General features: G+C 38.9%; 2 protein-coding genes across 7 annotated transcripts in view; one reads left to right on the top strand and one right to left on the bottom strand.

Annotated features, from left to right (window-relative positions):
* pdcd11 (programmed cell death 11) overlaps positions 1–5,498 on the top strand; it is a 45,244-nt gene extending 39,746 nt beyond the window's left edge. Inside the window, exons 30-36 of one of the 4 annotated variants that reach the window (XM_062976302.1) lie at positions 163–270; positions 471–605; positions 1,085–1,335; positions 1,793–1,961; positions 2,766–2,919; positions 4,230–4,395; positions 5,036–5,498. In XM_062976302.1, the coding sequence (XP_062832372.1) occupies positions 163–270; positions 471–605; positions 1,085–1,335; positions 1,793–1,961; positions 2,766–2,919; positions 4,230–4,395; positions 5,036–5,207 (1,155 nt within the window). In that variant the 3' untranslated portion in view covers positions 5,208–5,498. Of the gene's footprint in view, positions 1–159; positions 271–467; positions 606–1,084; positions 1,336–1,792; positions 1,962–2,765; positions 2,920–4,229; positions 4,396–5,035 lie in introns of all 4 variants that reach the window. The other 3 variants (XM_008106583.3, XM_008106582.3, XM_008106581.3) reach the window with 3 other exon arrangements.
* On the bottom strand, positions 4,031–26,572 carry calhm2 (calcium homeostasis modulator family member 2). Of its 3 annotated transcripts, XM_008106585.3 has the most exons (5): positions 25,575–26,572; positions 22,517–22,603; positions 16,675–16,808; positions 13,142–13,780; positions 4,031–10,638 (listed from the first exon to the last, which is right to left on the bottom strand). In XM_008106585.3, exons 4-5 carry the CDS (start codon positions 13,682–13,684, stop codon positions 10,222–10,224), a joined length of 960 nt encoding a protein of 319 aa, XP_008104792.1. In that variant the 5' UTR covers positions 13,685–13,780; positions 16,675–16,808; positions 22,517–22,603; positions 25,575–26,572; the 3' UTR covers positions 4,031–10,221. The 3 variants fall into 3 exon arrangements, with proteins under 3 accessions (XP_008104792.1, XP_008104794.1, XP_003218537.1); XM_008106587.3 differs by lacking the exon at positions 22,517–22,603; XM_003218489.4 differs by lacking the exons at positions 16,675–16,808; positions 22,517–22,603.
* Between the last annotated feature and the right edge of the window lie 1,169 nt (positions 26,573–27,741).

Raw genomic sequence — 27,741 nt, 5'->3', positions numbered from 1 at the left:
CTGATAGAGATAGAAACCTGCATGTTTATTTATCACATTGCACAACTGAATTATTATTTTTATGCATATGTTTATATACATATACCAAGTATGCACTTTGTTAAGTGTTTTTAAATTACTGTTGTTTAATGCTATTGTATTACATTTTTCTTAAAATAGCAGCAAGTAAAGCCAAAGAAAAGAGTGCATTGTACTGAAGATGATGATAGTGGTGTGGAGATCTACTGTCGAGAGGAGGAAGAGGAAGAAAAGTATGGGAGGAAATCGAAGGTAAACCCCTGAAGAATGGAAAGGATATTTTGGCATGGCTAGAGCAGTGCTTTCATTTTGAATAGGAGTATTGAATGCAATTTTCCTGTTTCTTGGCTGGGGTTGGACTGGATGACCCATGAGGTCTCTTCCAACTCTATGATTCTATTCCACCATGTGTGTATGAATGTAGACACAATGTTTTGTTTTTCTACCAGCAGAGAAAAGAAATTTCTAGGCTGAAGATTTCCACAAGCTTTACATGGGAGGAGGGCTTGAATGTGCTGAATACTGCCATGTTGAAACCAAAGGAACAAAGCTCCGATAGTGAGGAAGAGGATGATACAGAGACCACGGTGCAGTATTGCTATTGCTATGGTTTATAGGCAACTAGCATCCAAGTTTATTAATCTTTTAACTTGGCATTTCAGTTTTTGCTGATCTAGAGAGAATATAGATAATGCTTGCAAAATTAAGAGATTGTGATATGATCAGAGACAATGAAAAGCAGCTATATCAGGATCAGAACTGCATTTCTCCTAGGATCAAGTTCATGTTATGGTTATTTTGCTTTTTGTTTCTTAGACTTTTACATACATTTTATCTGTGTTTTATTTTTGGAATGTTTTGCTCTGAAAAGAAGAGGCTGTTTGTATAAGTATTTATACTTATTTTCACTTACGCCTACTCTCTTAAACTGTTTTCCTCTACCAATCCCTACATATGTAGTGCTTGTGATAAAAGTAGGTTTAAATGTTAATGAATGCATTGTGTTCTTACAATTGTGTATCTAAAAGTCATTCTCCTTCTTCTCCTTCTTCCATTTGTTTTTAAGACCAAGAAACAAACAAAGAAGCAAAGGGAGCTGGAAAAGCAGAAGGCAGAGAAGGAACTCTCCAAACTTGAAGCTGCCTTGATGGACCCCAACCGGAAGCCTCAGACAGCAGACGATTTTGACCGCTTGGTCCTTAGCAATCCTGACAGCTCCATCCTCTGGTTGCAGTATATGGCGTTTCATCTACAGACCACAGAGATAGAGAAGGCCAGAGCTGTAGCAGAAAGAGCACTCAAAACCATCTCCTTTAGGTGAAACATCTCTTCTCAGTTGTTATGCACCAGCTTTCATTATCTCTTTCCAATCTTCCTTTAATTGTGTGTGTGTATACATACAATCATAGCCCTTTAGGGGTAGAGTGCTTTCTGGGTAGAGTGAACATGGTAGAGTGCTTGTATCCTCTTATTCTGTCTTGTAGGTCTATGGCCAGAACTACAGTTTTCCCCTTTCTATGTCCTGCTATACTCTGGTCTTGTCTTTTTTTCTGAGGAAGTGGATTAAAATCCATGAAAGCTCATGCTAAAATAAATCACTTAGCCTTAAAGGGTGCTGCTGGATTTCTTCTTTTTATTTTTATGCAAAAACAAATTAAGATAGCTATCACTTTGAAACTTTTATTGGTAGTGAGAACAACTTGATTAAATTTTTGGATAGGCCATTCAGAAAAAGGTTGAGCTTTGGTCCATATTCATTTGTTTTTACTTTCAGAGAAGAACAAGAGAAGCTCAATGTATGGGTTGCCCTGCTGAACCTGGAGAACATGTATGGCACAGAGGAGGCACTGATGAAAGTCTTTGAAAGAGCTATTCAGTACAATGAACCTTTGAAAGTCTTCCAACAGTTGGCAGACATCTACACTGGCTCTGAGAAATATAAGGTTGAGTCCAATTATGCTGATGCTATAAATCACTTCTGATTGTGAATGTGGCAGGAAAAAAGTTTGGTTGTTCTTGTGAAGAGTTAGGTGTAAAGCAGTCCAGCTCAGTCCTAGATTTCTTCTTTGGATTTCTCATGCTGAGGTTGTTAATTGTAACAGCAGCTTTATTTTTCATGGCTCTTCCCAGCAGTACTGGGATATGGCCCATTGCTTTGGGTATGTGGCTGAATACCAATTTCTACTCCAGGATAGCAAATTTTCAGTTGTAATAATAACAGTTGCAATTAGAGCAACGTAAATTGTGGACTAAATTCTTTTAAATTAACTAATAATAGAATAACTGCTTTATTTTGTTTAATTTGCTGGAGATAGTATTTTTGGATAAGATCTAGCGTCCCCTGAGGAGATAGGGCGGTATATAAATAAAGTTTTTGTTGTTGTTGTTATTATTATTATTATTATTATTATTATTATTATTATTATTATTATTATTATTATTAGACATTCACCTTCTGAGCAAATGAGAAGAAATGTATGCCTAGGGAGACCTGCTTGTTTCTGTTATCTATTCAGTGGCTCCGCCTCAGAGTCCCAAAGTGCTGGACATACTTTACCTACAGATATACACTAGTGATTTTCACAGTTTCTTGAAGACTAGGAGGCTGGGTGTCTAACCTTTATGTACTTAAGTTCTTTATGTATTCAAGCTCTCCTCGTTCATTGTTCATAATGGTGGCTTTTTTCCTTAATAAAATCCAATCAAAAACATCTCTATTTTTAGATTGATCCTTTCTCTTCTTTCAGGAAGCTGATGATTTGTATAACACAATGCTGAAGCGCTTTCGACAGGAGAAATCTGTGTGGGTGAAATACTCCACTTTCCTTCTGAAGAGAGGACTGTTGGAAGCAGCTCACAGACTCCTCCCTCGTGCACTGAAATGTCTGCCAGAAAAAGAACGTAAGGACCACTTGATTTGCTTCTCTTCTGGACAGCAGCTGCTGGACAGCTGATGCTCTTAACCACATGTGCCTAGCATTGAAATTCCTTATTGGTTACTTGGCCACTGGCAATAAAATCTAAGAAAAGCAAAATTGGCAAAATTCTGAACATTTAAAGACAATAATATAGCAACACATTTAAAAGCTTTCCTGTGACTTCTCCCTTTCTTGATTTAATTTTTCAAGGAATTTGGGATTTGTCTTGGATGGGACTGAAGCACAATTCCTGACAGATTTTCAAAATACCTGCAATGTCTGTGTGTGTAACCATTTTAAGATCAAAATATTTACAAAGATTTCAAATGGCAGGGTTTCCTATCCTGTTAACACACTGAAACAAATCCAAATGTTAGAATCTGGATCCAGGGAAGTCATGCTACCCCTCTATTCTGCCTTGGTCAGACCACACCTGGAATACTGTGTCCAATTCTGGGCATCACAATTGAAAGGAGATGTTGACAGGCTGGAAAGCGTCCAGAGGAGGGCGAATAAAATGATCAAAGGTCTGGAGAACAAGCCCTATGAGGAGAGGCTTAAAGAACTGGGTATGTTTAGCCTGCAGAAGAGAAGGCTTAGAGGAGATGATAGCCATGTACAAATATGTGGGGGGAAGTCATAGGGAGCAGGGAGCAAGCTTGTTTTCTGCTGCCCTGCAGACTAGGACGCGGAACAATGGCTTCAAACTACAGGAAAGGAGATTCCACCTGAACATCAGGAAGAACTTCCTCACTGTGAGGGCTGTTCGGCAGTGGAACTCTCTCCCTCGGGCTGTGGTGGAGGCTCCTTCTTTGGAAGCTTTTAAACAGAGGCTGGATGGCCATCTGTCGGGGATGCTTTGAATGTGATTCCTGCTTCTTGGCAGGGGGTTGGACTGGATGGCCCATGAGGTCTCTTCCAATTCTACTATTCTATGATTCTATGAATGAAATTATTTTCCATTTTGCACAATAAATAATGCACATTTTTACCCCACTCTGATCTGGTATGGGACTAGAGTCAATTTACAACAAAATGAAGTACAATTAGAATCTACTTGATATAAAGGTTGTTGTTATTGTTTGTTACGACCCCCCCCCCCCCCCACACACACACACATTATGAAAGACTTTAAAACAACAACAACAATTGGTTAGTTTATTCTAAGAATTTCCTAGCAGGTAATCCTGATTGCTTTCTAATTACATATTGTCAAAGTAACCTCAGACTTGTAAGCAAAGGCAGTCATGACTAATGGAATGCATTTTAAAACACAGTTTTGTTCCATTGCAGATGTGGATGTGATTTCAAAGCTGGCACAGCTGGAGTTCCAATTTGGTGATTCTGAACACGGGAAGGCCATTTTTGAGAACACCCTGAGCACATACCCGAAACGCACAGACATCTGGTCAGTGTACATAGACATGATAATAAAACATGGCAGTCAGAAGGAAGTGCGGTGAGTAATAGCATGAGAAAGAAGACCTAGACTTTTGAACTTTAAAAGAAAATGTGCAATTACAGCACAGGAAATGTATATCAGCCTGGCATTTAAGGCAGTTTGGGAGATAAACTGTATGTAAATAGATATTAACAGCATGAAAGGATGTCACAGGAAGGGCATTAAAACCCCTTCCTGTGTTTTATCAGGCTTGTCATTTGCAATGGGAAACGCATCTCACGCGCTCTTTTGAGTCTTGCTTGAAGATGGAGAGCCGAGATTAGGGGAGTGGGAGGTAGGGAGCTTCATTTTGTGTAGCTACTGAAGCCATAATTCTCATATATTGTGATGCACAAAATATTGGTGACCTATTGCAATCTAAAAAGCTTTATTTGTTGTTATCAATAGCCTATTTCAATATAGCAAATACAATATTTCTGCTGTTCTCTACCACGGAAATTAAGAGCTGGCTGATCTGAGTGGGGGGGGGGGGGAGGGTGAGACTTCAAAGAAATTTAGTGAGTCCTCCTCATTTGTGGGCTTCACTTTATTGACTCCCCCCCTTCCCCCAAATGCAAACTTGAACATAGATTTGTGCTGGAGGATTTTGAGATTCTTGGAGAGAGCCCTTCTGAACAGCACTCTGCTTTTTTCACAGAGACATTTTTGAACGAGTGATACACCTGAGCCTAGCAGCAAAGAAGATGAAGTTCTTCTTTAAGCGTTATTTGGAGTATGAGAAAAAGTATGGCACAGCAGAAACTGTCCAGGTTGTGAAGGCAGCAGCGTTGGAATATGTGGAATCTAAGGGTGGTCTTGCTGAGCACTGATGTCTAGAGCAAGATTAATCGCTTTCCTTGTATATTGAGATAAAGGACCCATCCTAGTTGTACAAATGAAAGTTTTCCTTATAGAACTACATTTCTTTATGGTCCCAGGAGCAGATTAAGTTATCTATGACCAAACCATGATCTTTCAAGAACTGTATATCTTTTATACCTTCCCCAAACTTTTACATCAAAGAATGGAGATTTATTTAAGTGCTGGTATTTTTTAAAAAAAACAAAAATTAGAAAGTGGGAACCATGTGGGGATGGTTCTTATTAAATACATTGAAACGATGTACGCTTCCTTTTTTCTACTCAGAGTTATCATGCAATATATCTGGTCTCTTTCTTCCATTTTAGGCTGTACTGGAGTAATACATTAATGATGTGGCTTGTTCTTCATTCATTCTCTCACGCATACGCATTCCAACATAATGCTGAATTAGTGACACTTTTCAAGTAGGACAATATGTATGAGTTGTGCTTACTCATTGATAGATCATGTTTTATACATAAAGGCCTATGAAATCATGTTTTCCTAGCCTTTCCCATAAATAATCTACATCTTTATGTCTTGAACACTGTGTTTAATTCTAGAAACTAGTCTTGTGCTTTTTGGGTAAACCTTGCCTCGTTTCCTGTCCTGGCTTTAGTTTGGGGTCCCAATCCGTTTTCAGGAGCCTCCGAAATTGGGATGTTTTTTTGGATCGGGGACTCAAATTTTGGACCATTATAGGAGGGGCTTCCCACCCATCGCCTCCCCTTCCTGGCATTTTTCTTACCTGCTGTTCCTCTGGAGTAAGGCGTTCAGCTGCAGGTGTGCTCCGGGCCTGCCTGTACACCTTGCCAGCCTCCACACATGCTCTGCCACACTCTCAGTGTGTGTGTGTGTGTGTGTGGCAGGGCCTGCAGGCAGGCCCAGAAATTGCATGCATACAGGCCACGCCAGCCACCAAGCAGGCTTTCATGTTGAGCAGATTTCCGTGTTGGGAGGGGGCTTCCTGTTTTGTGCTTCCAAATAAACTGAATACTTGAAAAAAATAGGAAAAATGGTAGGAACAAATTTTACGCACATGACTACTAGAAACTATTCCCTAGTTTGTATAATAGGTGGGAACACTTTTTCAATTCCATACCTTTTTATAGTCATGGTTTAAAATAGTCATAGTTTAAAATAGTTTCAGTCTACTTGTAATTTTTTTTTATTTTGATGATGAAAGCTAGGCAGTAAACCAGCCTTTATTAGCTTAGTACCCTTTAGGTAAAGATTTGGGTTGCTTTCATTCTCGTGATTTTTGGAAGTTGAGAAGAACTGGATTGGAAAAGGTTGCTCCAAATGTTTAACTGTCTTTACAATACTTTGATCCTTTTTTCTTTTGTAAAGCTGTTTGTTTCCTTTTCCTATCAATTGAAGCTATGCCCAAAAGATTTGCAATGATATAAGCAGGGAATATATTATTTCTAATTATTTACATCAGGTGTTCAAGTTCTGGGGCCTTCCAAATTCTAATTGCTTTTATTTATGTTGATTGGGGCTGATGAGAACTGGAATCCTACAATTTTGTAAGGGCCTTTTCCCCAATTATGCATATTAATATTATTAATATTGTGTCCTATAAAAGCAGAAATTACAGGCATACAACACCGGTAAAGGGGAAACAGGCTCTCTGTGTGCAAGTGTATGCATGTATCCTCCTGTCACCTGTTGACACATGGCAACCTGATGAATATCACTGAGTTTTCCTAGGTAAGGAATGCTCACGAGGTGGTTTTACCAGTTCCTTCCTCTGAAATATAGCCTACAGCACCTGGTTTTTGTTGGCAATCTCCCATCCAAGTACTAACTAGAGCTGCCTCTGCATGGCTTCCCAGATCAGATGGGATCTAGTGCCTTTAGGGCTTTATACCAGAGACAAAAACAGCAAAATGTATAGACTTTGTATGTATGTGAAAGATATGTAAGAGCCTAAACTACTGGAATACTACAGTTTTAGTTGAAGTGACAATCCTGTTTCTTATATAAACCTCTTAAAACTGGCGAGTGACTGAAATAAATATAGCTAGTTATGACTACCACCATTTTCTGAAACTAAACTCTGACATATGACAAAGCACAGCATTTGTTATTTTACTTTAGGTGTATTACTACCAGTATATGGCAAAGTGGTGAACATCATAGAGAACTTTACAGATGAAGGAAAATTGCAACAGCTTTTAAGAAGAACTAAATGAAAAGGGTGGGAGAGACATATAAAACTGTTTAAGACAGAAATTGTGGCAGTCTCTCATGGAAAGGGAACGTATTTTTGCATTAATCTTAGGGTGGCTTTTCAGTCTTATCAAGAACTACCAGTAGGACAAACTTGAACAAGCGGGAATTTTTTATGTTTCTCACACCCAACACTGAAAGATTTAGTCTTTATCTGTATATGCAAATTATGTAGTTGACTTATCACAATAACAATCTCAGGTTGGGCTGAAACATCTACACAATGCTGGTTAGTTATGTGTGGAAAAGCCCCCTTTTGAATACTTTCAAGTTTCAGTTACCACTTTTAATAAGCTTAGCTCCACATGCTGTTTGCTTTTGCAGCTGGTTAGAAGAGAACCACTAGTCTGCTTGCTTTCAAGTTGCCCTTGAAGGCCAGTTGGCATGACAGAATAGAGACAGTTTGAGCTAATGCTGTTTTTGAAGGAAATTCTTTGTAATTGTGCATTCTACTTCTGTTGGACTTCTGCAGCAAAGGCTGGACTTTCTACACTGGTTCTTCTATCTAAATATGCACATTGCCTTGCATATGGGATGCAAAGTCAAATAGCGATTTAATTACCTTGCCAAAGCACATGAGGATTTCTGATGCATTAATTTGCCGGAACAGGATGAATGCAAAAATAATAAAAGCAATGATAAAATCTGCACCTAAATGTAACAACTTGTATGAAGCAGGTGCACCACATCCAATAGTACAGTGGAGATGTAGTGATATGATTCAGTACTACTACTACTACAGACTACAACTCTAGTTTCAAAGCAGTGAATCAGTGATGGGCTGCCAGCAGAAATAAGCAATAATACTCTTGTCCTTTTAATGGTTGTGTAGAAGAAAGGATTTCTGAAGTTGATTGTTTGACAAGCAACACCTACCGAAATCCCCTCTTTTATCCAATCATTACAAGGGCAGGAGGGTATTATTTATTTCTCTTGGTGACCCTATCAGAGATTTATAGCAAAATCAAATTGATACTTCCAATTGGAGAAGACTCACTAAATAAATTGCTCTGTGGTAAACAGCAGTTGTAAATCCAGTTGACTCAGTGTGTTGGGACTAGCAGCATTTGGATTCAAAGCTATACAATTTTAAAAGATGGAGTTATGAAGAACTGTATTTATTTATGGAAATGTTGTCATCCTATTTAGACAATAGTCCCCAAGAACTACTTCATTTCAACCACTGGCACACATTTGGGTTTTTTGTAATCGTTATGAAAAGCTGGACAAACGAAATCAGGGATGGGTTTTTTTGTTTTCATTTTAATGGGTTTGCAGAAGAGGGGATTTCAGTAGAAGTTTGCAAACCAAGCATAATCTTTAGATACCAGATGAGAGATTTCCTCCTGAGCACTCAGAAGATTGGGCAACCTGGAAGGCGCAGAACAGCTGTGCTCTGGCACCATGAGATTCAGAGCCAACCTTAAATGGGGCTACAAAGGAGTCCACGACACGTGAATGTGGAGAAGAGCAAACCACAGACCACCTACTGCAATGCAACCTGAGCCCTGTCACATGCACAATGGAGGACACCAGGGGCACTCCAAGTGGCCAGCTTCTGGTCAATTTTGCATAATGCCAGATCTTTAACTGTGTTTTTAAATACATTATAACTGTGCCCAATTTGCTTCTGACATGATAAATAAATAAATCTTTAGAAAACCCCTCTTCTATACAACCATTGAAGGTACAGGAGCATTGTCCCTTATTTCATTTGGCAACCTTCAAAACTATTGTAAACTATTATCCCTTATTTCATTTGGTAGCCTTCAAAACTATTGTAAAACTTTTATAAAGACCACTGTACATTGTTAGACCCATTGACGGGCAATACTACTTCATTCATCCAAAGTGGAATAGAGACCTTAGTTTGCAATATTGCAGGTTTCTCTTTTCAAGCTGTCCAATAGAGAAGATAATTCAGTCTGTCTGACCTTTTTAAAAATATATATATATATACTCCAGTAGAGGAACAACAAAGCATTGCAACTGTTTCTTGAAGAAGCAGAATGGTGCCAGTCTCAAAAATTGAATCCAGAACTTGAGAAAATTATTTTTTAATAAAACTACAAAATCCCTAACCAAATGGCTGAAGGATTTTAGGCACTTTATTCTAAAAATAAATGTTCCAGGTACTACCTGAGTCCAAGGACAGAAGAAAAGTTTTACTTCTCGTTGGTATTTCAATTTTCTCTATCATGTTTAAATGAAGTATTAAGATGTTTCAGAGGAAGTAGGTCAAGGAAGTGTAAGATGAGGTAGTAATCATAATAAAGATGAGACCTCCCACTGGCACTGTTTTCTATGAAAACACAGGAAACATTGTGGCATCTCCATTTGCATGACTGAACATCCAGTATTTTCTCCTCCTTTTGTGTATGGAAATATACCTTTGGGAGCGCTCTATACATCAGAGCAGCAAGACTTGTTTTCATCCTTTATCTTCTTTAGGTGTATTATTGTTATCACCACAATTTGTAATAATATTTTGGAGGTGTGCTTCCAAGACTGTTGGTCTTTCCTGTTCCTCATCTGATATCAAGTTCACCCATATTTCTTGGGTGTTAATTCTCATCATTGGTGTACCAAGAGTTTTGGCAATACACAAAAAGGAGATAACATACAACATGGAGATATTATGAGTAGTGTATATTCTTATGGGGCAATTTTGTGCATGTCTGTTCAGAAATAATTCCTATGGCATTCAATGGAGCTTGCTGCCAGTATAACTCTGCAACGGTTGTTATCTTAGGTAGCTAGAAAGGCAGTTTCCTGGCTGTCAGGACCTAAACTATTTCCTGTCAACCTTTTGGCCCATTTATGGAGACGGCTATAGAGGGGGATGCCATTATTCTCCCGATAGATATAGACTCCAGTGATGGCATCCCATTGTTGCCTGGGCTGGACACATGACACCACAAATTTTTCCATCTCTTCTGCCTCTTCCTTGTTTAAGTACACAAAGCCAAAGAAGTTCTTGACATTGTTGGCAGCCATGATCTTGGCATGTACCTCAGCAGTACGTTGGAAAAGTCTGGTCTCATTGGAGCGGTATTGATCCCAGTAGGCTTCCTGGCGGTAACTGAGAGGTGAACAGCAGTGTTTCAGGCATTTGGTGATGAACACAAGAACTGCAACGACACCAATGAGCATCCACCCAAATAGCTGAACAGAGGGACAAAAATAAAAAACAAAACGGGTTGGTTTGGTTTCTGTGTTTAATGGAGTCTTTCTCAACTAGGTGACCCCCTGATACATTAGACCCGAGTCCAGTATCAACTCATTGATATTGTTATAAATAAATTATATATTTTTCAAAAACTGCCTTAAAATGTACAGTTCTCCCCATCCCCCAATAAATGTCTACGTGATTTGAGGGAACATTCAAATGGACTATATATGTTATATTTCCCTTTGTTACACTGTCCCTTCTCCTTCATCACATTCCTAGTCATCTGCACTAGAGTGTTAATCCTTTGGAAGGCTATAGTTGTAGAGGCAAGCGAGATGATGCTCAATAAGCAGCAATGAATAAGAGAGTGGTTCTCAACCTGGGATCCCCAGATGTAAAAATTCAAATTAAAAATATAATACATATCATGTTCATGCTTCCTTCCTTATTCCCTTTTACTGGGTGGGTGATTGAGAGTTCCTCCAACCCCTACACAAAAAAACCTTCTAAAAATGTTAAGTAGTTGATTTCCTTCTCCACCAAGCTTTAAACTGGGACAAGAGATGGAATGTGAATTTAAATCAGAGGTGGAATTATTCACATTTCTTCCAGCAAAAGTGCTACTGCAGTAAAATAAGATGTGTTCAAATTATATGTGAGAAGTGCAAGGTAGTGTAGGTGGAATAAACATGTCCTATTCAAAAAAGATTCAATAGCTCTTTACTGTAAATATAACATGGTGGCACATTTTCACTAACTATCTCTGTTCATTAAATTTTCAAAGTTCTAAGGTAAAGGTTTTCCCCTGACATTAAGTCTAGTCGTGTCCTATTCTGGGGGTTGGTGCTCATCTCCATTTCTAAGCTGAAGAGCCGGCGTTGTCTGTAGACACCTCCAAGTTCATGGAGCGCTGTTACCTTCCCACCAGAGCTGTACCTATTGATCTACTCATATTTTCATGTTTTCGAACTGACAGAAGCTGGGGCTAACAGCGGGAGCTCACCCCACTACCTGGATTTGAACCGCTGATCTTTCGGTCAGCAAGTTCAGCAGCTCAGTGGTTTAACCCACTACTCCACTGGGGGCGCAAAGTTCTACATAAAGACAAATTGTGGAAATGTTCATTTCTTGGATTGCCATTGCTCTAACCCACTGGGCAGCTCTGCATACAACTATTATGTGCGTCTATCAGAGGAAAGTTCTTAAAAACATAAGATGTCTATTACCCAGTGAGAACAAGCTGAAATGTCATACGTTTGCTTACTACTATGTGATGATAATGGTACTGCTGTTTTTAAACATATATTTGTATTACCAACAATTAACTCCAGACAAAGCACAATCAAGCATTTTCGTGGGTCTAAATATTTAAGGCTAGGAGGTTTTTTTTATTGTGTCAGAAGCGAATTGAGGCAAGTCGCTTCTGGTGTGAGAGAATTGGCCATCTTCAAAGACAATGCCCAGGGGACATCCAGATGTGTTACCATCCTACAGGGGGCTTCTCTCATGTCACCACGTGGGAAGCTAGAGCTGACAGATGGGAGCTCACCCCATCTCACAGTTTAACCCATTGCACCACAGGGCTAGGAGTAAAGCAGGGCTAAAGCTCTTTTTCTTGGCAGTTTGTTGGCTGCTAAGACTGAATGTATTATGTAGTGGCATATTCCTAGAGACGGTAATTGCATTCTATTAGAGAAACTGGAGAAGTCTATTTTATAGCAAAGCTTCCAGGGGAGAAACTAAAACTTATTATTAAGAAAAGTAGTCTTGGAGATAGACTGATCTTTAAGGCTGTAGGGCTCTGCACATCTCACAACAATGAAGGTTAATTAAATTCACTGGAATTGTCTCATGTGTAAACTTGCCATGCTCTGGGCCTTGTGCTGCTGTTTGCTAGTTGGGCTGGAATAATTTCAGAAGAAGCTGAATTAGTAGCTACTAGGGATTAATTACAAAAGTGCATAGACAAACAATTGAATGAATCATTCTCAAGAAAGTTAGTAAGTGTATTACTTAGTGCAATATAAAACTTAGACTACAATATACAAGGTTTGGATGTCTTCTTGAAATAACTATAGACCATATTTTTCTAAAATCTGTTCTTTAGATGTATTCATTACAATAAGAGGGGGCAATGTGCAACTTACAAGCCAAAGTGTGTGTTCTGAGCCCCAATTTGTAGCCCCAAATTGCTCATTTTTAAAAAAAAAATCTGGTGTCACCTAGATGTCACACCAAAGTGTCCCCAAATTGCACATAAATATAATGGTTTGTCCTTGCCTGTTCTAAATCTCACCCCAAAAAATTCCTCTTAGGCCAAAGTCTGTCAAAAATACGGATCAGAAGTACCACAATATCACTTTTGATGTTTTACGAACCACAGGCATGGCCTGCAGGTAAGGTTTGGGGGCAAAACATTGACTGGCTCTCCTTGCAGCTCCCACCCATGATCTATAATGTCCATCTTCACATGAACAACTATGTAAAATATAATACCTGAGACTCATATTTTAATCGTCGTATAACTTCATCTTTAAATCCTGTCACATTCTTTGGAAAGTCATCACAAGGGAACTTGGCCATGGTGTCTGCTCCGTAGCCAGACGGAAAGTCATTCAGGGAGGTGGGATCCATGAATTCACTCAAGGCACAGACATAGGCATCTCCGCGAAGCAGTGAGATCACTGACCATGTTATAGGAGCGACTGCTGCCCGTCCCATGACGGAGCCAAAGATCAAGAAGTTTGCAGCTGCTGAAAAGTTCTTGGTTCCTCGCTTGTGGCACTCAGCCACCAGGTTCCAAGTGTGATGGTTCCAGATGACACCAAGGACAAACAGGGCCAAAGCCGGTACACCAATGGCAGCCAGGCCATAGATATAGTTTCTAGCTGGGGAGCATGGGCAATGGAAAGCAACCACAGAGAAAAGTTCCTGGCTCCCAACTGTGCCCAGGGCAACCAGGCCATTGAAAATCATCACATCCTTGCTCTTGAAGAAGAGTGAGAGGAAGCGGAAATTTTCAGCAATAAGAGCAGCCATTTTACTTTTCTGTATCTCGTGGACACTTTAGGTGTTATGATGTACAGAAGATATCTACAGATCCAAGGAGTTTTGGTGTTCTTGCTTGTCCATGGGCTGTAACAACAAAACCACCATTAAGAGATATGATTGCTAAAGAGACATATTCATAGTGACATTGCAGATATAAAATGTTAGCAAGTATATTTATACTTCTACAAAACACATTTTACATTTACAACATTTTAGCTTTGGCATCTTCAGTCTGCACATAAGAAAATAAAGCACGCTGAATCAGACAAAGGACTTACTTAGTCTAGCATTTGGTTCACACAGTGACCAACTGGTTATCTATGAGAGATCCACAAGGAGAAAATGAGTGCAACTTAATGCCTTTCCTGTATATGTTTACACCTGGTGACTGATATAAAGGCATTTTACTTTCAGTACATACATGTTAAGAGAGAAATCAATCAATGAGGCCCAAAGGCCTTGGTGAATAGCCATGTTTTTATGTTTGGCACCTAATGAAATCCGTGTTGATACCAATCAGGCCTCCTGGAGGCAGGCATTGCACAATTGAGGTTCCACAGCTGAGAAGCTCTCTCCTGTGTTTCAACACAGCATGCTATGTTCGGCCCCCACAACAGATCTCACACATGGGAGATGGTATTGGTCCTAATCTGTTTAAGGTTTTAAATGTCCTCAGTGCTTCCAGCCTTGAATTCCTGTTGTTGCTCCTGATTCTCACACCATTCAGTTTATGTGGATGACCACAAGCTGAACAACAAAAAGAAAATAAATACTCCCCCAACTGCTTTCTTTCCAAAATGCACAATTTTATACACATTTGTCCTGGGTACTTGTTGTAGTTGTCATTGTTAACTACCTTCAAGCTAACTTCAACTAATGTTGACCCTATGAATGGGAGACCTCCTAGTCATCCTATCTTCAACAGCCCTTCTAGGTAAAGCAGCTGCATTGAGTCTATCCATCTGGATACGTTCTTCTTTTATAACTGCCCTCCACTTTAACAAGCATTATTGTCTTTTTTAGTGAGTCATCTTTTCTTATGACATTTCCAAAGTATGATAGCTTCACTTTAGTCTAGCACTCTCTCTTTTTCAATAATCATCCTCTCCAATGTAACAGCCTATTCCCATGGGTCAGTTTTTACTGTCCCTTGATTGTTTTGGTTTTCCTATTCTGTCTTTTCTAGCCTGACAACATCATTTTAAAATGTAGTGACCAGAATTGCACACAGTATTTTAGATGCAGTCACGCCATACAATTCTACGAAGGCAGTATTGCATTTTCAATGTTACTTTTAGATTCTTCTTCTAAATATAAAAATGGGGTTTTCTTTGTTACAGCTGTTGCAAATTTGATTGAAAGTTTCATCAAGCCATCCACTAAAACCTCAAGAGCCTCTTGTTAATCGGTCTCTCCCAACTTGGATCTCATCAGTATGAAATCAGCTGTTTTATATACCCATTTGCTACATTCAAATCTATCATATTATGGTGTCAGATCATAGCACTACTACTCCAATGTATTGAAACAGAATATCCTAAATACAGCTGGAATTCACTTGGGCAGTTATGAATATGTAACCACCATAGTTGCATAGTTAAGCAGTGACTGCGTCATCTCAATTTATCAGGCAGCAGCTATTGTGATCAAAACAATCTGTTCTCTTGTTTATTGGGAAATAGTGACTGACCATCCCAACCCTTCAATGAGGGATCTCTGGTACGATTGGCAGAAGTGTTGTGGTAATTTCTGAGCAGTTAGACTCAATTTAACCCTCTTTGGGGGAGATTCCACCAAAAATCAGCAGAGTAGCAAAAGCAAAAGCTTTCAAATGCAACAGTTATTTACACGGGGAGAACAAAGAGAAGCCCTTGACCATTTAGGATTGCAATGGACTGCAGAGTCTCAGTAAAAGTTCAAAAAGTATTTATTCAGGTAAAAAGAACTCTATTGTAGATAGAAAGGCTTAGGAGCTGTCTAGTCTACTCTAGACTGGTTTCTAAGGAAAAATAAGAAAGGAAAAATAACAAACATCTAAATAGTTACATCTTGCCAGGAGAGACAACAAAATGCTTCTTGTTAGCTAGAAGAACAAAGAGAGAAGAAAGAACCAAAAATGGTTCCAACCTCATGGTCCAGTTTATTGGGGCCATAAAAGACATTCTGACTAATGAGAAGTTAGTGTCCCTAGAGATTCACATTTCTACTAACTTCAAAGTAAGGGATGTGACGTAAACAGGATAGAGTGAAACACAGTAAAGCCTATCTAGGCATGCTTTGGAAACAGGGAAAGGATTCCCTCAATCTAACTCTATCATCTATCTAACTACATCTAGACTTGAATAGTCCAGGATGATTCCCAACAATAAGTATGGTCCCTGTCACAATCCTCCCTCCCAATTGGAGATCATTCACACAAGGAGTGAATCAACCGCTTCTTGATCAGCATGGAAACAGATCTCAGCAAGTGAGGAGTGGGGGACTTTCACGGCCCTGATGTATCAACTAAACTAAGAAATACAAAGGGATCATAAATACGAAAGAGTTGTGGAAGTGCGGCTCTAGGATATACTGCCACATAAATGACTTAATGGATTCCATCCTCTATTTATTTTAGTAGGGAATAACAATAAAAACACAGATTCATGCCATAATGTGCTATCTAGTGCTAGATGGTTATATACTTTTATTCTGAAATTTCAAAAATACTTGAAGCATCATTTTTTCCAGACTTGCCTGTAGTGAAATAGACTTCTATCAATTATAGACAGTATGCAATAGTAAATAATGCAAATTCCCTTTCTTTTCAGTCTACTTACAAACAAGTTCCATTAAACCATAATAGAAATATAGAATTAACTATGTATTTCTGTACTTGATGGACAATTCTTCAACCCATGATTTCCTTAGATCTCCCATTGATCTTTCTTCAGCCATTCTCACCCTTATTGAAAAGAGAACATTTCAGTTTGTCTTACCTTTACCATGCAGCTAGATGTTATGAGTTTTAATGATAGTTGAAATTTGCAATGAAGAAACAGTATTTTGAGAGTCTGGAATGCAATGCTGTTGATCTCGGGAACGACCTCTCTCCTTATCTGCCAGCGTTGTTCTGTGAATTTGAGACAGATGGATCCCCATTTTTGTTGTGCTTCCATTCGCTAGTTATGACTCTGACTCTCTGACCAAACTATTATTATGATCAGCAAGGAAATATTAAAATGAATTTACCAAATTAGTCTTCATGGGTTGGGCTAAATAAATAGCATGGAATGATATGGAGCAACTAATTATTGCCTGAATAATTTGAGTCAATGGGAGTAACAAGAACAACTTGGATCCAACATTTTGCATGACATAACTATATATCCTAACACATGTGGCCACTCTGCCGCATTTGAGTGTGCATAATATGTCACTAAGTGACATCTTGTGACAATATGAATACATTTGATACAAAAATGCCCCCCCCCCCCCCAAAAGGGAATTTACTACCATATCTTGTGAACTGCAAGAATTAGACCTGCATATATTAGTTTCTAGCATCTCGAGTAAAATAAATTGCATTAACAGGATGAGTACTATTTCAGGAAAAATATACTAGTTGGGCAATTCTTATGTGTGTTAAGTCCAACATTAATATATCCAATTTTTAGGTAAGAGTCAGGAATATGTAGCCCTCTTAATGTGGTTGGACCATAATACCCATTCTTAATCATCATCATCTGGTTTATTTTCCTGTTATAATGAGTAAGGGAGAAATAGAGACTAATCCTATCCTGGCTTTTAATGTGAATAATGTTTACAAGAAAACCAATATACAAGGTCATAAGAACAATTTTTTCCTGAGAAAGTACAATTTCTGTATTCTTCTTCACTGTCCATGGTTAGCCACATCATGTGCCCAAATTATAAGCAAGATAACAGAGACAGATATCTCTTTCACTAAACATAGAAAGCTAACTTTACGAGATCTAACCATTCATTAAGGAGAAAGCCTTTCCTACTACTACAGCGAGGAGTCCTTCACCTCAGCCAATGGGTTTAGGTATGAAGGAAAGTATATTCATTTTGTTGTTATATTTTTGCTGCTAGAAAGATTGAGATAGGTTTGTAGGATTTTCCAGAACTTGAGACACTGACTACAAATTGCAGGAAAATAGATTACACCTAAACATGAGGAAGAACTTCCTGATGGTAAGAGCTGTTCAGCAGTAAAATGTGCTGCCTTGGAGTGTGATGGAGTCTCCGTCTCTGGAGGTTTTTGAGTAGAGGTTGGATAGTCATTTGTCAGGAGTGTTTTGAATGGATGTCCCTACATGGGAAAAAGTTGGACTGGATAACTTTTGTGGTCTCTTTCAGCCCTGTGATTCTATGATTCTACAAGTTCTAGAATTCTCCAGCCACGATACTCATAGGGGTACTGTAGCCTTTCATTTTAGTTGAATCTCTTAAATGATGACAAGGACTTGGATTTTGGCACGTAAACCATGTGCTTTACAACTGAGCTGTTATGCATTCTACCATAAAAATGTATTGCTTTTTTTTTAAAGGATGATTCCAAGACCTCTCTCCAATCAAAACTAGTGAAAACTAATAGTGCTCTCCAAGGGCAATCCTAATCCAAATAGGATAAAAATTGAGTTGAGGGTTTTGAAAAATTATAGTTTACAGGGGGTTTAAAGTCCATAAATGCCCTCCTGTTCCTCATCTCTGAGATAGCAGGAAAGAAGGAAAGATGAGTGGGTTGCAGTGAGTCTTTTAGGCTGTATGGCCATGTCCTAGAAGGAAAGATGATCTTTCCCAGCCAGACAGTCTAAGGCTAAAACCTGATTTCTCCCAAACATACACATATACATGTATATGGACAGAAATAGTAGGGAAAACCGGCAAAAGTTATGCTCCTCAGTGTTTCTACCACCACTTCACTGTTCCAAATGCATTATTCTACGGTGTAATGTTGTTTTGGTCTTGGAATGAAACTGCACATTTCTGGGATTGCGGTAACTGAAATGTCAGCTGAGCATTTAGAAATAGAGCTTAGGCAGCCAGAAAAAGGGCCAGGCAAAGATACCAAGGGAATGTGAAAATGGCAAAGAAGAATTCCAGGTGTGATTTTTTTTCAGCGTCTCAATCATTGCAATACTGGAAATTTGACGACTGAATGAAAGGTTTATTTGGAAGGCAGCATTATTATTTGGAATGCAATGTCCGCATTTTGCCTCCACTCCCATAAGTCACTTCTTGTCACTTGTCACTTCTGTGTTGGGAAAAGTAAGAGATGGGATTTTTGAGTTCTGAAACTAGGTGTCTACCTTTTCATGCATTGGAGCGATATAAGTCCTTTAACTTGTAAATATAAGTTCCTTGACATTGGAGCCCCGGACAGTACAGCGGGTTAAGCTACTGAGCTGTTGAACTTGCTAACCAAAGGTCAGCGGTTCGAATCCGGGGAGCGGGGTGAGCTCTCACTATTAGCCCCAGATTCTGCCAACCTAGCAGTTTGAAAACATGCAAATGTGAATAGATCAATAGGTACCGCTCAGGCGGGAATGTAACAGCGCTCCATGGAGTCATGCTAGCCACATGAACTTGGAAGTGTCTATGGACAACGCCGCTTCTTCAGCTTAGAAGTGGAGATGAGCACCAACCCCCAGAGTCAGACACGACTAGACTTAATGTCAGGGGAAAAGCTTGATGCTTTACCTAACTTGTAAACCTTCCTCTGTTCTCAGCCTGCATACCTGTAAATAGGCAAAAATATTAAGAAGTTTCTATAAGCCTCCAGTAACTTCATTTCAAAGGAAATTAAAATGGGAATTCTCATTGTTCAAGGAGCTGAACTCCATGGGACAATGAATTAGTATCAGTCACTTTCTTGATCATTTATTTTTGAGTCAGGTTGGACAGGACCTTCTGGAGTTCTTACCCATCTAGTTAACCGAGTTAAAGTTATCTTCAAACTTGGCTATCTTCAAATCTCCCTGCTTCACCTCATTCCCAAATCACTTATTTACGAAGCTAACTAAACTATTTCTAATATAGACCCTTGTGGGTTCCAGCTATTTTCTTCTCTTTGCTGTAAAAATACTGTAAGAGGACATATTCTCTTCTCCATGTGTACTACATTGTCTTAAAAAGATTTACTTTAGGACAGTGGTTCCCAATCTGTGCTATGGACTCTGTGTGCACTTTCCAGGAGCTCCGCAGCTGCACCAGGAAAATAAAATAGATAAAAATTGAATGAATTTAAAGAATAAGAAACAAAAAGCAGAATCAAAATAAGAAAATTAGAAACTAAATTCTGAACTGAATTTTGTCAAGTTGAATTTTGCACTTTCTTTAGTAGAGGATACTTGGTTATTCTGCTGCTGCTAACTCCAAAATTATTGTAGTGTGAAACAGATAGACAACCAGGCTGAGTCACACTCTGTTGGGTGCCACATTTTTAATGGCCCTTCCTGGAAATGATTAATTAAATGATTTCTTGGAACTGTACATTTGAGAAGTTTTGCGCTCATTCTTGAACCTTTCAGAATTCCTGGAATCTGCTCAAAGCTTCTCGGATCTTAACCCGATATAAATAGAGGCTGGCTTGTCGATTTGGAGTCACTTCACAGTGTATTTTCGTAGTGATAATATTGTGATTTCTTAACGCAAATGGCCTGATTGATTGAACTTTGGAAGATTTTTTTTATGTATGGCCAGGTTTTGACAATATCATGTGTATTGGGGTTAATAATAATAATAATAATAATAATAATAATAATAATAATAATAATAATTCTTTATTTATATCCTGTTTTTCTCCCTAAACGAGACCCAAAGTGGCTCACAACATTAAAAAATCAAAATATTATGGTAAATTTCAAAATATAATTTGAATGCATGGACATTACGTAAATATTTAGATATCTCTTTACATTCCCTATTACACTATGTAACAAAATTTGAAAAAAATTATGTTTCTGGTTTGAAAGTGTTATTTGCAGTTTAACCATGTGGTACTTACTTTGAAAGTAGTTATACTCCAGAAACTTCGTTTTTGTGGCTGCCACAAACTATGTTGAATTGGTTGAGATTCTATTAGATATTCATTGAAAAACTATTGCAAAATGTGCTGCAGTTTTTGCAGTTTAATCAACTGCAGTTTTCCATGCTTTTATGATAGAACCAATAAGGAAATGACATTTATAACCTAGGAACAAAAATTGTATTACATAGTATTATCTATTTTCTCTTCCTCCCTCTGTAACACCACTCCTAAACATCACTAACTTGTAAGATACCCTGTTTCCCTGCAAATAAGACAGTGTCTTATATTAATTTTTGCTCCCAAACACGTTCTAGGTCTTATTTTCAGCGGATGTCTTATTTTTCCATGAAGAAGAATTCACATGTATTGTTGAAAAAAACAAAACAAAAAAACATTTATTATATACTGTTCAGTAGTTGTCATCACAAATCAGCATAACCAGACAGACTGTGAATCCTATCAAGAATTTCTTGTTACTACCATTATTTCCATGTACAGCAATCTATGGTATGATACGTGCATTTACCAATCCTGCATGCTCTGGTGTTCTCTTTGGCAGGCATGCTTCCAAACAAAAACTTTGCTAGGTCTTACTTTTGGGGAGGCCTTGTATTTAGCAATTCAGGAAAACCTGTACTAGGTCTTATTTTCAGAGGATGTCTTATTTTTGGGGAAACAGGGTACATGATAGGCTGAAGGGGTTCAGCCATAGAAATGTATTCTTCAAAAGGGCTCCTCGAGTCAAGAAGGTTGGGAACCACTGCTTTAGGACTATTTCAATTCCTTTGTTATCTGAGAGACCAATTTTTTTTCTAGCTGATTCCCTCTAAAGCATTTTAATTATTCAATTTTCTGTGTTTTTAGTTATTCTCACTTCTTGTTTTTTGTGCCTTGTTGCGAGGGTTTGGTTGTTTTCTTCTTCCTCACTGGGCAGCAACTTTCATTTTTGAAGGATGCCTGCTTGCTTTTTATAGCCTCCTGAACCTGACTATTTTTAACCTCTGTTCCATTCTTTCAGACTTGGATATGCCTTTTTAAATTGCTAGTATATTTTGTATTTAAGGGCCTCATCACACTTGAGCATTTTCCCACTTCAATCAACTTTAAATGCTGTGACAGCCTTCTGCAAAATTTTGGGGCTTGTAGTTTAAGGAGGGGCTTTTAAACTGCTCATCCAGAAAGGCCCTGGGCCTCCCTAAACTACAGGCCCCAGAATTCTGCAGGAAGCAGACACAGCATTTAAAATGGATTGAAGTGGAAAATGCTCAAGGGTGAGGTCTACTAGCATTTTGTATTTTGAAAAAAATCCCAAAGAGCTTTGGCCCTTGCAACAATACCCTTTAGTATTCTTTCAACTAACCTGCTAATTTGAGAGCCGTGGTGGCACAGTGGGTTAAAGCCTTGTGATGGCTGGACTGCTGACCTGAAGGTTGGGTTGATGGCTGAAGGTTGCCAGTTTGAATCCAGAGATGGGCTATGTCAGCTCTAGCTGGCGGGGACATGAGAGAAGTCTCCCAGCAGAATAGTAACACATCTGGGTGTCCCCTGGACAACGTCTCTGTAGACGGCCAATTCTCTCACACTAGAAGTGACTTGCAGCATGTTCTCAAGTCACTTCTGACACGTTAAAAAACCCTGTTGTTGACTCCTGTTGTTGAACCAACACTTACAAACATGTCATAGGATTATATTCATTGATTCCAAGTCACTTAATTACAAATTTGTCTGTCTTACATCAACTCACAGCATTAAATCAAATTGCCAGACGAAGAAAGGTGTGGTACCTTCACATTGTCTGTGTCACTGGAGGTGTTCTGGTTACCATCGCATCCCTACCACATGTCAGGTTCAGTTGAAGCCAGATTCTTGCACTGAAATATAGGCAGAACTCGGGAAACTTAACATTTAGGATTAGATCCTTCAGAAATCTATAGTTCATGGCTGCTGGCTATGCTGGCTGGGGATTCTAGGGGCCTTTCTACACTGTCATATAATCCAGTTCAAAGCAGATAATTGGGATTTGATCTTGCCATTTTATTTGTTCTTTGTGGTACAGTAGAATCTTACTTATCCAACATAAACGGGCTGGCAGAATGTTGGATAAGCGAATATGTTGGACAATAAGGAGACATTAAGGAAAAGCCTATTAAACATTACATTAGGTTATGATTTTACAAATTAAGCACCAAAACATCATGTTATACAACAAATTTGACAGAAAAAATAGTTCAATACGCAGTAATGCTATGTAATAATTACTGTATTTACAAATTTAGCGCCAAAATATCACAATGTATTGAAAACATTGACTATAAAAATGCGTTGGATAATCCAGAACGTTGGATAAGCGAGTGTTGGATAAGTGAGACTCTACTGTACTCCAGAAGTAACCAGTTAGTTTTCTACAGCATAATAAAACTTCTGTAATTTATAATCCCCTCATTCCTGATTTTAACTGGGAATCCAGACCAGGAATATATTAAAGGAAGAGCTGTCATTTTAATACAGTGCAAAGGTAACTTTCCAGGCTCTGAATCTAGCACACTTTTACAATTGTGATTGATTAATCAAAACAATGCAAATAAAAATACATATCACAGTAATCTAAAAATGCTTGTTTGTGATTATAATTGTTTTTAGCATTTTCATTCATACAGAGAGGCCTCAGAGCTTCTTTTTAAAAGTTTATCTAAGAAACAAAAAAAATGGTTCTCCAAATTGGCCAAAATCCATAAGTACCGAGGAAAAAGCTTGCATGATAGCTGTCTCCAGTCTAGAACTATCCCTGGACTAAAAGAAGAAATATGGACACCCATAAAATCAGATACAGTCGGCCCTGCATATACACAGATTCTAAATCCATGGATTCGACTACTCATGGCTTGAAAATATTTTTCAAAGTCCAAAAGGCCAAACTTGATTTTTTCATTTTATATAAGGGACCCCACTTTTACTATGCTATTGTATATAATGGCACTTGAACATCTACAGATTTTGGTATCCATAGGGTGGGGACTTGGAACCAAATCCCAATAGATACCAATTCCTTCACTAATTATAACTGGCCACCTCCAGCCTAGTCAACACTCTCATTAATTTATTATGGAGCACCTGGTGGTACAATGGTTAAAAACCTTGTGCCAGCAGGAATGATGACTTGAAGGTTGGGTTGTTCACCTGAAGGTTGCCAGTTCATATCCAACCCAGGGAGAGCATGGACGAGCTCCCTCCGTCAGCTCCAGCTGCATATGGGGACATGAGAGAAGCCTCCCATAAGGATGGTAAAACATCAAAAACATTCAGGTGTCCTCTGGGCAACATCCTTGCAGACGGCCAATTCTCTTACACCAGAAGCGACTTGCAGTTTCTCAAGTCAGTCCTGATATATAAAAAAATTAATCTGTAGAATAAAAGTTACAGCGGGCTAAACTTTGCAGCGGGCATAAACTACAGTTATGCATCTGTAGTTTCTGTTCTTGCAGTACAGTAAAGTTATTTGTGGCAATAAAGATGCAAATTAGAAACGGTGAGATTCCTTTCCATTTTCTCACAGAAACAACTGATGTCTTCATCACACACAATTACGAAATAAGCATTTCTATACACTGAAGAAACTGCCACCTATGGTGCCCTTCACATGACGCAAGCTTCAAATGAGGGGTAGAGGTATTTTGCCATTTTAAAAGTGTGGGTTTTCCCCATGATTCCTGAGTCGATTGGGAAGTGACTTATTTTTCAAAAAGTGGTTTCTTAAGGCTGATGCCCTAACTCAGGCCTAGTTGAACGATATTAAGGGAAACAACCCCAGAAAAAGTTGTTTCTTAAGATTGATGCCTTAACTCATGTCTGGGTATGAGGGCAAATGACAGGGGAGGAGACAGTGGGAGGAGACATATGTCTCCTGTGTGATGGCAAATCAAATAGATAAATCTTAAAGACAGCAGAGAAAAGGATTAGGCGTAATGGGAGTAGGAAAATCTTCCATTTAATTTCAAAATGGGGCATGACGAAACTTAAGGCAAAACCAGCGATTTACTTCATTTTACTTATCCTGTGGGATGAAGTCATGAGTCATATCTTCTGGAGAACTAAATTTTTTGGCAGGAAATACTAACTCTTAGACCAACAAGACATCCCCAAAATAAATTTGAGAAAAACTATATTGGATCAAGAATATACAGGGGAAATGTTGATTTGGGGATGAGAACTTGAAGCTGAAATGTATTGCTTCTCTCATTCTCTTCTTACCCCTTTTTACTGAGCAGTCTTCAGAAATCCACAAACACACAGTATAGTTCTCTGTAAACGATAATGGGCTTTATTAGTCTTCTGGCACAGCTGGAATGCAAATGCTCAAAAGAGTATGCCTGGCGACTCACATGTCATCCTGCCCCACCCTTTTACATCAAGGGCCAAATAGTAACAGCCAAACACCCTACCCGGTTAGTGACAGATCTCCAAAGATGCCTTTTATTTGTTCAAAAGCTGGAGTTATGCAGAAGCTGATAAACAAAATAAAAATAGAGATCTGCTGATAGAAGATTATAACAATGTAATGTGATCACTCTCACGAGTTTTCATTTTGTTGTTGCTGGACAGATATATCAGAATGGGAACTTGTCTGCCTTTTGGGGGAAAATACTCAGCAAATCTGATCTGTTTCAGCCCTGACATACAGCAGCTTAGCAAAGTTCTTTAAAGTAGAGCTAAAATTAACTCTTAATTTTGGGGTAACTGGAAGGGATTCGTGTTGTAACACAAATAATGCATATGCTTTCATTTTATCTTGATTCTCCCCATAGCCAAATGAAACATGAGCGAGAGAAAATAAAAGGCACTTACTTTCCGTGGGTTCTTCATCCAATTTCCTGAGCCCTTTTAGCTGACTGTGTAGTTTCTGAATTTATTTCAGAAGTATCTGCTTGTTCTGCACATGGGAATGCAGAAGAGAATCAAATGTAGAAATTGTACTGACAGATTATTTTTTTAAAAAGGAGTACTGGTTTCCAGCTGTTTTCTTTTGCAGGCAGAAGGCTTTTTTTCATGAGAAAGGGGAGGGGAAAAAGTACAGTCAGGGTGGGGTTTGCATGGACTGGCAAGAAGAAAGAGAGGAAAAGAAACTATGAGTTTTGCTATGCGGCTTTCCGAGACAACATGCCTTTAAAGAGAAAAGTAGCGCAGGAAAAATTAATGGAAAAAATGAAACGCTCCATAGCCACGTCAAGATAGCTTGGCACCAGAAGGCAGGGAGGCATTTGCTTTTAGTTGCTTGGGTTAGGAATGACAACAGTAGTTTCTTTAGCCTCCCAAAGAGGGTTGGCTCAAAAAAAATGGGATGTTTGCGCTTGTAAAATGCGACGCTGTGAGGGTTATTCTTTCATTGCATTTTACAAACTTTTACTAGAGGAGTAGATGCTGCTATACATTATTTCTTCATAACAGTATGTGATACTTTGTTGTATTTCAAGTAAGGGAAATTGGTAGCCAGTGCCACACTGCTAAAAATTGCTACTACAGAAGTGGGAAAAGTGAGGTTTTGGTCACTTTTTGTACCCAGATTGTTAAAGCCCCCAGATTCCCAATTTCTTTTGGAACGCTGGAATTGTAACAACAGGGTGTTTTTTTTTAACAACAACCTTGAAACCATCCCAACACATCTTCCCCAAGCTAACCAACAATCAGCTTGAAAAAGCTAAAAGTGTAAACCAGCGATCTTTTCACACTATAGTTATAGCACTTTTAAGTGTGATGGCAACAACCTATAGAATCCTGAGGTTTGATAATTGATGAGGCTTTTAGAGTAGAGAATGCTGAATACACATGAAACTTCAAACCCCATAGTGTTTTGGATTTTGAATTTTTGAGAGGATTTTAGAAAACATGTCTTGGCATGTCTGTACATAATGAGATATCTTGGACATGGGAGTCTTACCATCATGTGTAATGACATTGGCTGGGCTGGCAGATCAACATGGGATAGAGGAGAGGAGGAATTGCCCCTTCCTACCCCCTCTCCCTTTCCAATCGTCAAATTGCTCTGGCTAACATCAGTATAGTATCTGGTGACCGACATTACCAATGTTGTGCCCTCTGGGCATTGAAACAAGGAGAACTAAGAAAAAAAGCAGTTGAGTGCCATCCTGTGTTCCATGGGCTTCCTGAACCAAGGCTATGTATAAAGTTATGATTGCTTTTGCCTTAGAATCGGCCCAAGTGCTCACACAAGTCCAAAGACGCAGCTTGCTCTTGACCCTTAAGACGGCATCAAATGGCTTTGACGTGCTTCAATTCTAATCAGCTCTGTACAGCATTTTGCCCCAAAGGAGCTGATTTGCCCCCTTCTAAGATCCGTGTATATATCCCCTTATATTACAACCCAGGTAGAATTGCCCAGTAGCACTGCTGTCAGCCTTGTTGACTGGGAAGATGACAGGATTCTGGAACTTAATTGTAAAAGCTCATAACATTTATTGAAGCTTTTATAGCTCCCTTCTGAGGAGTTAATGGCCTCTCAGAGAACAATGGATCATAGGTTAGATCAGCCCTGTATGTCCATCTATATGTATAAAAGACAAATTGTGTCCTCCCCTGCCACTAAACAACAAAAGTACAAGCCCCAGAACCTAGAAATTTGGCAGCACAATCCACCATCCTTGCCCCTACCTTCCGACAACAAAAAGAAAAGAAAAATAAAGTCCTAATTAGAGGGAGAGGAATAATTGTCTTCAGCCAATTGCTGCCAGTTAGAAGACTAAGCTCCACCCACTTGGTCTCCTAGCAACCTACTCAGGCCTCACTCTCTCTTCCCCACTGCCTATAAAATACAGATTATCTAATTTGCACTGGATTATATGGCATTGTAGACTCAAGCCCCTTCCACACAGCTATATAACCCATTTATAATCTTATATTATCTGCTTTGAACTGGATTATCTTGAGTCCACACTGCCATATAATCCACTTCAGTGTGCATTTTATTTAGCTGTGTAGAAGGAGCCTCACATAATCC

This window comes from Anolis carolinensis, chromosome 3 (genome assembly GCF_035594765.1).
Source record: "Anolis carolinensis isolate JA03-04 chromosome 3, rAnoCar3.1.pri, whole genome shotgun sequence".
Lineage (NCBI taxonomy): Eukaryota > Metazoa > Chordata > Lepidosauria > Squamata > Dactyloidae > Anolis > Anolis carolinensis.
The sequence above is the reverse complement of the archived record's forward strand: the minus strand, read 5'-3'. Positions and strand labels throughout refer to the sequence as shown.

What these genes read in the sequence shown, in the direction of transcription:
- calhm2 (XM_008106585.3), bottom strand. Translation starts at nt 13,684, where the DNA reads ATGGCTGCTCTTATTGCTGAAAATTTCCGCTTCCTCTCACTCTTCTTC. An exon ending in GATTAAAATATGAGTCTCAG is followed by an intron (nt 10,639 to 13,141) that starts GTATTATATTTT and finishes CCCTCTGTTCAG; the next exon opens with CTATTTGGGTGGATGCTCAT.